Source organism: Pleurodeles waltl, chromosome 6, assembly GCF_031143425.1.
Source record: "Pleurodeles waltl isolate 20211129_DDA chromosome 6, aPleWal1.hap1.20221129, whole genome shotgun sequence".
NCBI lineage: Eukaryota > Metazoa > Chordata > Amphibia > Caudata > Salamandridae > Pleurodeles > Pleurodeles waltl.
In genome coordinates, this window is record NC_090445.1 from 561,896,161 (window position 1) to 561,908,914 (window position 12,754).

Sequence of the window (12,754 nt, forward strand, 5' to 3'; positions counted from 1 at the left end):
GTAAAACACCTCTTTCAAGCATTTCGTGGTGAAAGGGCTTATGGGGCAAAGGTGTGGGATATTTCCTTTAATCTTTGCAACAAAGTGCCTGTAGGATGAGGTTAATTCAGCTAACGAACGCGTGTTAGGGCGAGAAGGGCGGTGAGGAGGTAATGAGCAACTTTCACATCTGCAGAAGGTCCTGGGTTTTGATGCTGTACACTTTCACGTTCAGCCGCATGTGAGAATTACACCTGCCCGTGCTCAGATGAGTGCTTACAGAAATGCTAGCCAGGGAAAGATGGCATGTCATTAATAGGACACAATACATACTAGTCGAGGCAAAAGAGACATCTATCGTTAGGAACATCAACAGAGGTTGCCTATGAAAGAGCTATATAAATAAAATTGACCTGCGTGTACCATGAATAAAATATCGGATTGTACACCAAGTTTCCTACTTTTCAGTTGCCCCTCCTTACATCCTGTCACAGTATTTCAGTCTCCAACACGTTACACAGTTACCTGCGAAGGGCAAAAAGGTATGGCGATACTCAGATAACTTCTGAACGAATTCCCATCACATACTAAGTGATTCTTTGTTTCATCTGGAATAATATTGTGAGCTGTATAACAAAGGTAGATATATCTGTGTGATTCTGTGTCCTGTCTCTCAATGCAAGAACACAGTTATAGCAACAAATATAGGACAAAGACCCTCATTTAGAGTATGGAGGCCAGTCCATTGATCTGCCAGAAAGGTGGAGAGAGGTCCTGGCATAAGATTGACTCCCATATTTCGAGATCTACGACAGGCAGGATGAGATCTCTGTGATTTTGGCAAAGCTTCTGCGGCGGCCACTTAGTTGAAGGCACTGAGACGTTTCTGAGTGGGTGTCATGTTTAATGTGCCCATTCACAAAGTTTTTGTCCTTGAAATATAAACAGCCAATCAGAAGCTATTAAAAAAAACAAAAAAAGAAATGTACCTGACACGTGTGGCGTTCTCGTCGATCATGAGGGGGTCACTCATATGGATTTTTGTTCAGGTCCATCAAGTTTTCCCAGTGTCAGAAATTAGGTTACTGGTTGAGGAGTTAGAACGATACTCAAGCAGCAACCACAATCCTTGTCAGGGTGAATTCATAAGCAAACCGTAAATTAACCTGTACTCAACCTTTTGGTAGCTTGGCAAAGAACAGTAAGGCTTAACTTAGAGGCAATGTGTAAAATATTTTTGCAGCATTTAAAACAGTAATAAAGTGAAAACACAACACAAGAAAAATCTCACATAAATTTAGCAAAATAGAGTAAAATGTAATAAATAATTTGACATAAAAACGACAAACATCCAAGTAGTAGAACTGGAGCACTGCAGTTTTGAAGATTTAAGTGGAAATAGGACTACAAAGCAACTATCTGGCCATGCAAGACTAGGTGAAAGTCACACGTTCAGGCCAACTGCAATGGTGCACGAGCCCAATACAGGGACTAGGCTAGTCCTATTGAAAGAGTTAGCTTTGCAGTCCAGTGCACAGAGTTCAGTTTGCAGTGGAATGAGCTGCAAGGAGCAGGAAAAGCATTGTGGATGCCTGCTGAAGCATCGCATAGAGCAGGCTGGGCTTGGCGGACATTTGTGGTTGTAGGGCAAAGTTCCTGTCGTCGTCATGATGGTCCTTGATGGTGCTTTGCAGTGGCAATCCCTGTGAGCGGCTGATGCTGTAGCGTGAAGAGTTTGTTCAATGGAACTGCGCATTAATGGTAGATGCAAGAGGCAAGGTTTTGGCATCAACTGGCCTGTTCGCATTCACAATACTGCAAGAATTTCAGGGGAGCTCAACTGAGGGCACACCAAGAGTCCAGGACCTGGGAGGCACACCTTGGGGGTCAGGAACTCACTCCAGCTGAGACAAGCAAGGCTCAGGTAGGTCTAGGCATCAGGTCCAGGCAGCAGCATGACAGTTGTCGGGAGCCTCTGGAGCTAGTTATGTCCCTGTACCTCAGAACAGGAGGTCAGCTGACTGACCGTTGGAGTCAGTTCAGCTTGGGATGAAGGGTGCAGGTTCAATTTTCCTTCTCAGCACCTACAGCAGCAGAGTAGCAGGGCAGCAGAGTGGCAGTCGTTCTGGCAGCAAAGCAGCACAACATTCCTTGTTCTGTGGTATCCACAGCTCTAGGAGTGTACTGAAGAGTTGGTGTCTGAGGTCCAGAATGTATACATGATGCTTCTTTGAAGTGGGAGAAACTTCTAGATAATTCCCCTTTGAGGTGGCCAGGTTTCCTGCCTGCCCTTTCCCTAGCTCCAGACTAACTACACATCCTTTGTGTGAATGCAGGGCACAGCCTTTTCAGGTGAAAATGGGGCTGTGCCTCCACCCTCCCATCCTGCCAGTGATGGACCACTAGGGCAACCTAAGCTCACTGTTGTGTGTGGCTGTCTAGGAGGAATACACAAAGACCAACTCCCATCTGCACCTTCTCATGTGACCCAGAGAAAGGCTTCAGGCTCTAAATGGATAAGACAGGAAAATGCCAACATTCTACAAGTGGCATTTTCAAAATTGTAAAGCAAAAATCCAACTTTACCATAAAAGAGGATTTTTCATTACAATTCCAAAGACGCCAAACATGAACTGTTTACCTGTTCCATTTGGAGTTTGGAAGTTACAGCTCTTTAAATGTAATAAGGTCCCTACAGTGTTATTCTAGGGTAGAAGCAGGCCTTAGTAGTAGTTAAAAACAAATGTAAGAGTTTTTCGCTACCAGGACATGTTAAACTTAAAATTACATGACCTATTTTTTAAATACATTGCACCCTGCCCTGTGGCTGTTTAGGGCCTATCATAGCGATTATTTACAGGTATTAAAGGGGCAGGTTTTAGCGTGGCAGAAGGTTTATTTTGCCAGGTCAACACCCAAATGTATGGCAGCCCTATCATCACCACAGCTGAGGTAGACGTCTCACCCCAATGCCATGTTGCGTTAACTTCCAGCATGCAATGCTATTACTTGCCTGGAAAGGGGCTACTGCATTCTGATGGGACTTGGAGCCCATTACCAACTTTCCCTCAGCACTGCAGTAGCCCTGCAATGTCTCAAGTAATTTTGTTAATTTTGGGTGCTACACTGAAAACCACAGACGTGTCAGGGAGCCGTGCTGCATGGAGGTTCTTGAATTGAGTTGGGATCCTATTTTTAGCTGGGATTAAGAAGCCAGTTATAGAGGCATCAGCCCAGCATGTGAAGTACGTGTGCATGTCTGTGTCCTGAGGAAACACACTTAAACCCAGGGTTGTTTCGAAATGTTGACACTATCGATAGGAATTGTCCAATGCTCCATGAACTTAAATCAGTAATCTGAACATATTCTAAACTGTTGGTCTGTATAAATTTCGTGACATCCCGATTGTATGCATGTATAATTTTTAATATTTCACATTGCTGCACCTATGAGTACTGTGCCGTTTGCACCACTTAAAATCGGATGTGGTATATGACACCTGTGTGGAGAATAACTACACAAAATCAGTTATGATGTTTAGAGAGAGTTTATTTAAGATAACGTCATGGTTGTATGAGAAAAGAGACCCACGACACCGTTGTATTGCTGCTGTGTTATACTCTGGTTCCATTATCGAGAATAAGATTTTTTGTCCTGTGTACTTTTCTGATTGTGGGTTTCTGCACTAGAACAAATGTTGTTGTAAAGTGCAGCTGCGCGACCACTGCCATTTGGAGCTCAGCTACACCCGTAATTTAGTTTGATGATGAAAACGCATCTTTATTTAAGCAGGTCGTCAACAAATAAGTAACTTTCTAGAGCTGTTAAATGAAGGGCTCTTCAAGCAGATCATAAAAAATAAAGGTCTTCCAGCCATGACAGCCACTTCCATAACTGGAGCATTGCTAATGCTCTTTTCCATGCACACATGACATACAACCTCAGAAATTAACAATCTCATAATATTTTGTTTCTGTAATACGCTTCATTTAAGGGGTCACTCACGTGTCTCAGGAACACACTGAGGTCTTTGTTTGCCTGAGGGTTGATTGTTGCTTCGAATACAGGCTGGAAAATGTTTTCCACCATTTTTCCAAAATGTGGCACAAAGTTCTGTGCCCTAAAAATATCGCTGTAAGCAGAAAAGTGTAGAGATTAACAATTACAAGGAGTTCCCTTCTATGAAGGCAGTACCAGCATGCATAACAAACAGAATTCAATAGCATGAAAATGATGTTTTTGTACCTGTGATATTCTACTCTGACAATCACTGTTTGTTGTGCTGATGGCACGTCTAACAGGAGGTTTAGGGTGGGCATTACTGCATCCTTGGTGCAAGAATCTGCACTTTAATCATGGTTGCACTCTTAGGCCCTGATTTATACTTTTTTCGCGCCGCATTACCGTCATTTATTGACGCAAAGGCAGCGCAAACTTACAAAATACAATTGTATTTTGTAAGTTTGCGCCGCTTATACGTCAGAAAATGGCGGTAATGCGGCGCAAAAAAAGTATAAATCAGGGCCTTAGTCTGCTGGTATTGGAATCAGTAAAAGTGAGATGCATCGTTCATCACCTTGAATAAAGACATACAGTGTGAATGGAATTTGAAGTGCTGCTTCCAGTGGCTATTTTATCAATTGAAGACGCCGTCCATATACATAAATGTAAACGTTTTGGACTGATCATCGTTGACAAGCATATGAGCCTGAAGATATTCTTGTGCAACAGAGGACCGAGCCTGGCTTTGCACACAAATAGGAAATTTAGCTTCCGTAGCTGTCACACAACGTAGTATGTAAATTAATTTTTTTTAAACAAAATAATAGCAGCGTATTTATAGTATCCAACATAATTGAAAACCCATTTAGAGGAAACGCAAATTAAGAAAAACATAGTCACGTTAAATATTAGAAAAGCTCCTAAACAGTTAAAATATTATTAATGTAGTTTAAAAAACAGTTTTGAAGTTTCACTCGTTTTATTGATATTTTGTAACCGTACAACATGAGGTGGGGCATACCCACCTGAGAATATTCCCCAAGGAAATCCCTCCCACACCTGTTTCAGAAACCTCCTTGCCCCACCCCGTCCCAGATCTCAATCCAAACTCCAACCTTCGCTAGCCCATAGGTCGCTATGTTTAAAAAACTGTTTTTAAAAGAAAAAATATGGACCCCATAATGAATCCTAGCTAGGGAATGTAGTGTTAACATTAAAGCAGAAAAAAGAGGGAAGAAGACCATGGTAGGAGGAAGAATGGGACTACAGAAGGTAGTCCAAACAAAAATAGGTGGAAAAAAGAGAAGTGTGGATGAAGGCGAAAAAAATCGGTAAAAGAGGGAGATTGGTGTGTCCTGCCAAAAACATAAAAAACAGGGAGTAGGAGGAAGGAGTTAGGGGAGGTGAGGAACGTTGGAGAGAAAAATGAGGAAAGAGAGAAGCGGAGCTGGGAGTAACCCCTTAAAAGACAAAAAAAAAAAAAAAACGTTACCCAATGACAAGACATAGTAACAGGAATGAAATAGAAAAAGAGCTAAGTAAGTCTTTTATAAAACCAGAAAAGCAGATGCATATTCAAGTTGAATGGCAGTTAGCCCTTTAAAAAATATATAAGGGACAAAATAAAAAGATATGCTGTGTTCTAATTTAGTTTTGGATAGTAAATGCCATTCGTCTTGACAAGGCCATTTAACCAGTGTATGTTTAATGGGTTTTCAGATTGGTATTCTATGAATGTGTTTTTCTATGAAATCACAGACAGCTGCCACAGAGGTAAAAAGATTCTCCTTGACGAGTATAAAGGTACGTCCATTTCAACAGGTGAAACATTCAGCTAGTTCAAGTTCCACATTTTATATTTCATTGCTTAGAAGTTAGGCACATTATTTTGTATTTGGATAATGATTGATGTATATGTTTGAACTGTCATCTGCTGCATCTTTCTCTACCTGGCATTAATCATGTTCGCTTATTTAACAAAGAGAAAAGTGGGGCATCATGAACCACTCACTCGCCAAATGATAATTAAACTTGGACTGTGGTCAATCTCACCTTTGTAGCGTCCATTGCCAACAATTGTGAAGGTATATTGCAGACTCTCGAGCAGAATTGCTTACGCTTCTTGCCGCGCAGTGCAGCAAACAAGGATGCTGTGCTGCATTGCATAGAATGGAGAAAGCAGAACGGTGCCAAATCTACTAACATATAGGTGGTCATTCCAACCCTGGCGGTCCATGACCGCCGGGTTGGAGGACCGCGGGAGCACCGCCGACAGGCCGGCGGTGCTCCAATGGGCATTCCGACCGCGGCGGTAAAGCCGCGGTCGGACCGGCAACACTGGCGGTCACCCGCCAGTGTACCGCCGCCCATTGGAATCCTCCAAGGCGGCGCAGCTAGCCGAGGGGATTCCGACCCCCCCTACCGCCATCCAGTTCCCGGCGGTCCGCCCGGGAACCGGATGGCGGTAGGGGTGGTCGCGGGGCCCCTGGGGGCCCCTGCAGTGCCCATGCCACTGCCACTGGCATGGGCACTGCAGGGGCCCCCGTAAGAGGGCCCCTAAATGTATTTCACTGTCTGCTGCGCAGACAGTGAAATACGCGACGGGTGCAACTGCACCCGTCGCACAGCTTTCACTCCGCCGGCTCGATTCCGAGCCGGCTTCATCGTGGAAGCCTCTTTCCCGCTGGGCTGGCGGGCGGCCTGAAGGCGGCCGCCCGCCAGCCCAGCGGGAATGTCAGAATTACCGCCGCGGTCTTTCGACCGCGGAACGGTAACCTGACGGCGGGACTTTGGCGGGCGGCCTCCGCCGCCCGCCAAGGTCAGAATGAGGGCCATAGTGCTGTTTTCCTCTCCCCATGCGCTGGCACACTTTAGGCAGCCTTGCAGCAATGCAAGCACCCTTATAGCAAAGTGCAAGGGTTTGTGCGTCCTGTCAGGCATAGGTTTTGCACAGAAAGCACACATTCAAGGTTGAGAAAATGTGGAGAGTTTTAAAGTTACGCCTGCGTTGAGGGGTTGTAATTTTTTGCCTCGAATCCCTTTCTTCAAATATTAGTAGACAGAGATTTACACCAGAAGTCCCTGGGTGGTTGCATGGGAACGCCCATATACTACCAAACGTATGCCTCCTTGATGCCTAGTAGTGCATAGCGCAACACTACCTTACTGTGAACAACTTTCCAATGCAATTCATGATTTGCTTGGAAAGGTAAATCCCACTACAACACTTTGGCCCATATTTATGCTTTTTTTGCACCGCGTTTGCGTCACTTTTTGACGCTAAAGCTGTGCAAACTTACAAAATACAATTGTATTTTGTAAGTTAGCGCCGCTTTTGCATCAAAAAAAGTATAAATATGGGCCTTTGTGCTGGGTTTGTGTCACCTTTGTGGAGCAAACCTGGTGAAAAGTGTTAGTAAATCCAGGCCTGTGTTTTGGAGCCGGAACATATTAGAATATGACGACTGAAGACGGCTCATAAAGATTGTGTGCATGATGTTAAAGAATAATTAAGTAATACAGTACATTGAGAATACTTACAAGTATGTAAAATAAGAAATACATTCTAAACTTTTTCATAAATGTTATGCTTTGTTTACATATGTTTATTAATTTGTTATAAAAATGTGGTTAGGAACATTCAGTTATTTATATTTTAACTGTATTATTATTTGAAAAAGTGTACTTTTGCCCCTCTCACATGTCTATGAAAACGTAAAATTATGCACGATGCTAAGATACCAAATATTCTCAGGAAAATTGCTTGAGGAGAAACTAATTTGCCTCTGTGGCCGCCTAACCAGGTTGCTATGGAAGCCTGGTCAGGTGGATTTCTCTTGTGAAATAGCCAGGAAATTGATCGTTTGTACCTAAGCTGAGTCTTTATTAAGCAGCCATGTTGTCCTCAATTTACCTGAGACACTTTTCTCATATAACCGTTATGATCTAGTCCCTGTTTGCCAGCAGACCTAGATAATGAACAACTAAACATATCATTGAAAATTACAGGTTGAGAATAAGAAATCTAAAAGATACATACTAAATCCTAGGAACCTGGATCATCCATCTCATATTGGGAGAATAGACTCTGTGTTTGTTGAACCATTTGGCAAGCTTTGTCCACTCTTCCGGTGAACGGCCATAGATGGAGAGGCGAGGCTCAGCATATTGATACCTCGAGTCCTCCAAATCAGATCCGACTTCCTAAATTGAAAAAGAAATTGAGAGTTTTTATTATTATCATCTTTCAATCATGTCACAGAGAAGAAATAACAGTGTTATTACTTTGAAAGTTGTACATTTCAGTGTTTGATACATGTACAGTGCTAATGGCTTTAAAGAAAAACTTCCAAAGATGATTACAAGGGAAACCTCTTTTAAGGGCTTAATTTCATACTAAGCGTTCTAGCTACTTTCATAATGGTGCTCTTCTCTAACCTTCTACCCAGCGTGTATAATTCTTGCATAACAAACATGTTTTCTTGAAAGTACTAATGTACATCCATTAGTATCAGTAGAATGTATTTTTCAAATGGGAAAAGGCCTCCACTTCGTTGACAGACCTATTGAGAACTTTTCAATCTTTTATTTCCTGAATGCATCTCAACCTGGTTTCCGTGGGAGATAGAGAACTTGTCATGGCGCTGATGAAATTACCCATGCAATATTCACGTTTACATTCACATTTCCTCCTTAGTTAGCCTTCATAAGCATGCCCTAACGCCCAAACCTTTCGTGCCTGTTCTGGAAAATATGCTGTAAATTTATCCTCCTATCTTAAACAATGTAACCTGTGGATCAATGCGCAGTTTGCATAATCCATTCGAGATGTAACTATTGCCAACCATATTCCTAAATATTTTCTCTTGAGGCACAGCTGGTCTGACACCATTCAATGGCCAGTGTCAAAGATAAGACAGAGCAGTTATCCATTGATGGGGGAAAGTTTTATGATCAGCCGTGAGTCGTCTGCACAATCACCAAAAGTGATGGCCCAGGTTAACCAATAATGAATTGTAGAGGTGGCAGTGCTGCTCCCCGGAAGCCCCTCGGCACGGAGGTCTCCACCTAGAAGTAAAGGTGAACACAGGTTCGGATTTCCCTTAAAAGGAGGTCATCCAAGTTAAGTGCTAGACTATTAGGCGACCTTGGCAGAATCCCTTGCAAGCACTGCCATGTTTGAAGGTATCGAAAGCAGCTGATTGGTGCGGCATGATCAGTGCCCCAGCACCACCGCCATTATTAGCCAACACACAAAGATTTCCTGTGAGGCTCAGAATTCAGACTGCGGTCCAGCTATTATGGAAGATCCAGTGGATGATTGCAACTGCTATCCTACTTTTTGTTTAGGTGATTTTAAAAGGTAGGACTAGTTGAAAATTATCCAGATTTGCAGCTTTCATAACAGTGCAGAAAATGCTGCATTTTTAATCCTACAGAAGAGACAGCCTGGCACTAGGGCAAGAATAATAGAATCAACTTACCACAGGGATCACTAAGAAGGATTTACACATCCTAGTTGGGTAAATATCTAGTGGAGTCTTGGTTGCTCTACTGTTCGGTGTCTTTTCGGTCAACTCACAAATGCATTTTTTTAAACAAACTTTGTTGCATTTTCAGTAATACAAGGTACATGCCCAACTGGGGCTCTGCACATTTTTGCGGGAGCAATATCACTATCCACAGTGAAGCATAACAATTGCCAGAATGAATGATATCACAGTACTCTCTGTGGTTATGGTCCATTCGGTTATTCAGTAATAGGCTACTGTTAGACTTGGAATCCTTGGCGTGGCCTCCCCAAACGTTTTGCCTCTTTTTCCCAGGTTGTTGATGTGTGCTGGACTCTGTTTTTGCTGTTTTTGTTACTCTGAGCACTTTACTACTGCTATCCAGTGCTAAAGTGCAAGTGCTCCTATGTAAAATGTATGTGTAATTTAATTTCCATGATTGGCATATTTGATTTACTGGTAAGTCCCTAGTACAGTGCACTAGAGGTGCCCAGGGCCTGTAAATCACATGCTACTAGTGGGCTTGCAGCACTGACTGTGCCACCCACATTAGTAAACTTGGCTCAGACCTGCCACTGCAGTGTCTGTGTGTGCAGTTTTAACTGTAAATTCGACTTGGCAAGTGTACCCACTTGCCAGGCCTAAACCTTCCCTTTTCTTACATGTCAGACACCCCTAAAGTAGGCCCTAGGTAGCCCCAAGGGCAGGGTGCAGTGTATGGTTAAGGTAGGACATATAGGGGGTCATTCCGACCCCGGCGGGCGGAAACCTCCAAAACCTCCGCAGGGGTCATTACAACTTTCCCACTGGGCCGGCGGGCGATCTCCAAAAGATCGCCCGCCGGCCCAGCGGGAAAGCCCCTGCAAAGAGGAAGCCGGCTCCGAATGGAGCCGGCGGATTTGCAGGGGTGCGACGGGTGCAGTGGCACCCGTCGCGATTTTGAGTGTCTGCAAAGCAGACACTGAAAATCTTTGTGGGGCCCTGTTAGGGGGCCCCTGCACTGCCCATGCCAGTGGCATGGGCAGTGCAGGGGCCCCCAGGGGCCCCCCAGGGGCCCCACAACACCCGTTCCCGCCAGCCTCTTCCTGGCGGTGTAAACCGGCAGGAACATGCTGGCGGGAAGGGGGTCGGAATCCCCATGGCAGCGCTGCAAGCAGCGCCACCATGGAGGATTCCCTAGGCCAGGGGAAAACCGGCAGGAAACCGCCGGTTCCCCTTTTCTGACCGCGGCTTTACCGCCGCGGTCAGAATGGCCCGGGAAGCACCGCCAGCCTGTTGGCGGTGCTTCCTCTGCCCTCCACCCTGGCGGTTTGAAACCGCCAGGGTCGGAATGAGGGCCATAGTAATGTGTTTTATATGTTCTGACAGTGAAACACTGCCAAGCTTGTTTTGTGCTGTTGCAAGGCCTATCTCTCTCATAGGTTAACATGAGGGCTACCTTTAAATATGATTAAAGTGTAGATTCCCTTGGGGAGCAGATGGACATGTGGAGTTTGGGGTCTTTGAACTCCCAATTTAAAAATACATCTTTTACTAAAGTTGGTTTTGAGATTGTGTGTTTGAAAATGCCACTTTTAGAAAGTAGGCATTTTCTTGATTAAACTGTTCTGTGACCCTGTCTGTTTGTGGATTCCCTGTCTGGGTTAGTTTGACAGTTGTGTTGTTTGCACCTCTCTCTAGACAGTGACACAGAGGGAACTGGGGTGTAGTCTGCATATCCTGATGAGCCATCTGTGCTAGGAGGGAGGGAAGGAGTGGTGACTTACACCTGAAAGGCCTGTGCCTGCCCTCGCACAATACAGTCTCCAACCCCCTGGTGTGTGTCTGGGGCCTGGCCTGGGCAAGGCAGGATCTCACAAACAAGAGAGACTTTCCTTTGAAGTGGGTCTACTTCAAAGGCCAAGTAGGGTATAAGAAGAGCACCCAAACCCCTGAAAAATTAGATCACTTCTGGAAATCAAGAGGAACCTGTGGCTGGAGAAGAGCTGAGGAGAAGTGCTGCCCTGCCTGTGACTGTGCCTTGTGGAGCTATCCTGCAGTTGCTGCTTCTGCCTGTGCAAGGGGACAAAGACTGGACTTTGTTGTGCATTCCTGCTTGTGAAGAAATCTCCAAGGGCTTGTCCTGAGCTTGCCTCCTGTTGAAGTCTCAGGCCCATCAAAGACTTCCCCTGCCAGCACCTGGACTCTCTGCTGAGGCTCCTGCCCTGCCAAGTGGTGCCCTATCCAGTTCTTGGGCCCTTGAAAGGTGAAGCTGGCAGACAAAGACTGAAAATCCATGATTAGACCACCATGAGTGGAAATTTTCGACGCACCTTCCGAGACACAGCCGAGAAACGACGCGCCACCGGCTTCGTGGCTGAAATCTATGCTCCACCTGCATTGCGGCTGGAAGATCGATGCACGCGGCTGGAGAAACGACTACGCAACACCCGCTGACGGAGGCTGTTACTGTCGCAACCCCACATAGCGCGGTTTACTGATACTGTGCGACCGGATTCTTGACGGAAACCTCGCTGGGTGCAGAAAAACCACGCAAAGCCTGCCCGGACCCGAGGTGCCTGTCCCGATCAACGCATCGCTCTCCTGCGGAGATGAAAAATGATGCACGCTGCCCCGACTGGAGGAGGAACGATGCACGGTCTCGCTTGTGAGTGAGAAATCGACGCATTGCTGGCCTTTTCCGATGCATACTCGCCCGTGCGGTGTTATTTTGACGCAACCCAGGTACTTTTTCACACTAACATTGTTAACACTGTTTTCTAAGGATTTAAGACTCGTTTTGCTTTTTTATTCATAACTTGACTTGTGTATGGTGGATTTTTGTTGTTTTGGTCTTGTTTTGTTTAGATAAATATTACCTATTTTTCTAAACCTGTGTTGTGTCATTTTGTAGTGTTTTCACTAAATTGCTGTATGTGTTGGTACAAATACTTTACACCTAGACTCCGAAGTTAAGCCTGCCTGCTTGTGCCAAGCTACCAAGGGCAGAACAGTGGTTAATTGAGGTTGATTCTCCTTTGCCCTGACTAGAGTGAGGGTCCTTGCTTGGACAGGGCGTAACCTGACTGCCAACCAAAGACCCCATTTCTAACAGCTACTTTTGCAGACCTCGTGTACCCCCCATATCCAGACAACCAAAAAACACTTTCTGCCCCCCATTTGTGTGCCCGATGGTGTACCTGCTCCTAGGGGAATATCTGCATTAGTGACATTCTGGGAAGGGGCTGCTCAATAGTGATTAGCAGTGCAGGGTTTCAGTGTG

At 44.9% G+C, this 12,754-nt stretch overlaps 1 protein-coding gene across 1 annotated transcript in view; it reads right to left on the reverse strand.

Annotated features, from left to right (window-relative positions):
• The window catches only part of LOC138299976 (AMP deaminase 1-like), a 342,156-nt gene that overhangs the window by 189,251 nt on the left and 140,151 nt on the right, over positions 1-12,754 (reverse strand). Inside the window, exons 9-10 of the mRNA XM_069238734.1 lie at positions 8,022-8,185; positions 3,986-4,112 (exon numbers count right to left, since the gene is read on the reverse strand). Of these exons, the coding sequence (XP_069094835.1) occupies positions 3,986-4,112; positions 8,022-8,185 (291 nt within the window). The remainder of the gene's footprint in view (positions 1-3,985; positions 4,113-8,021; positions 8,186-12,754) is intronic.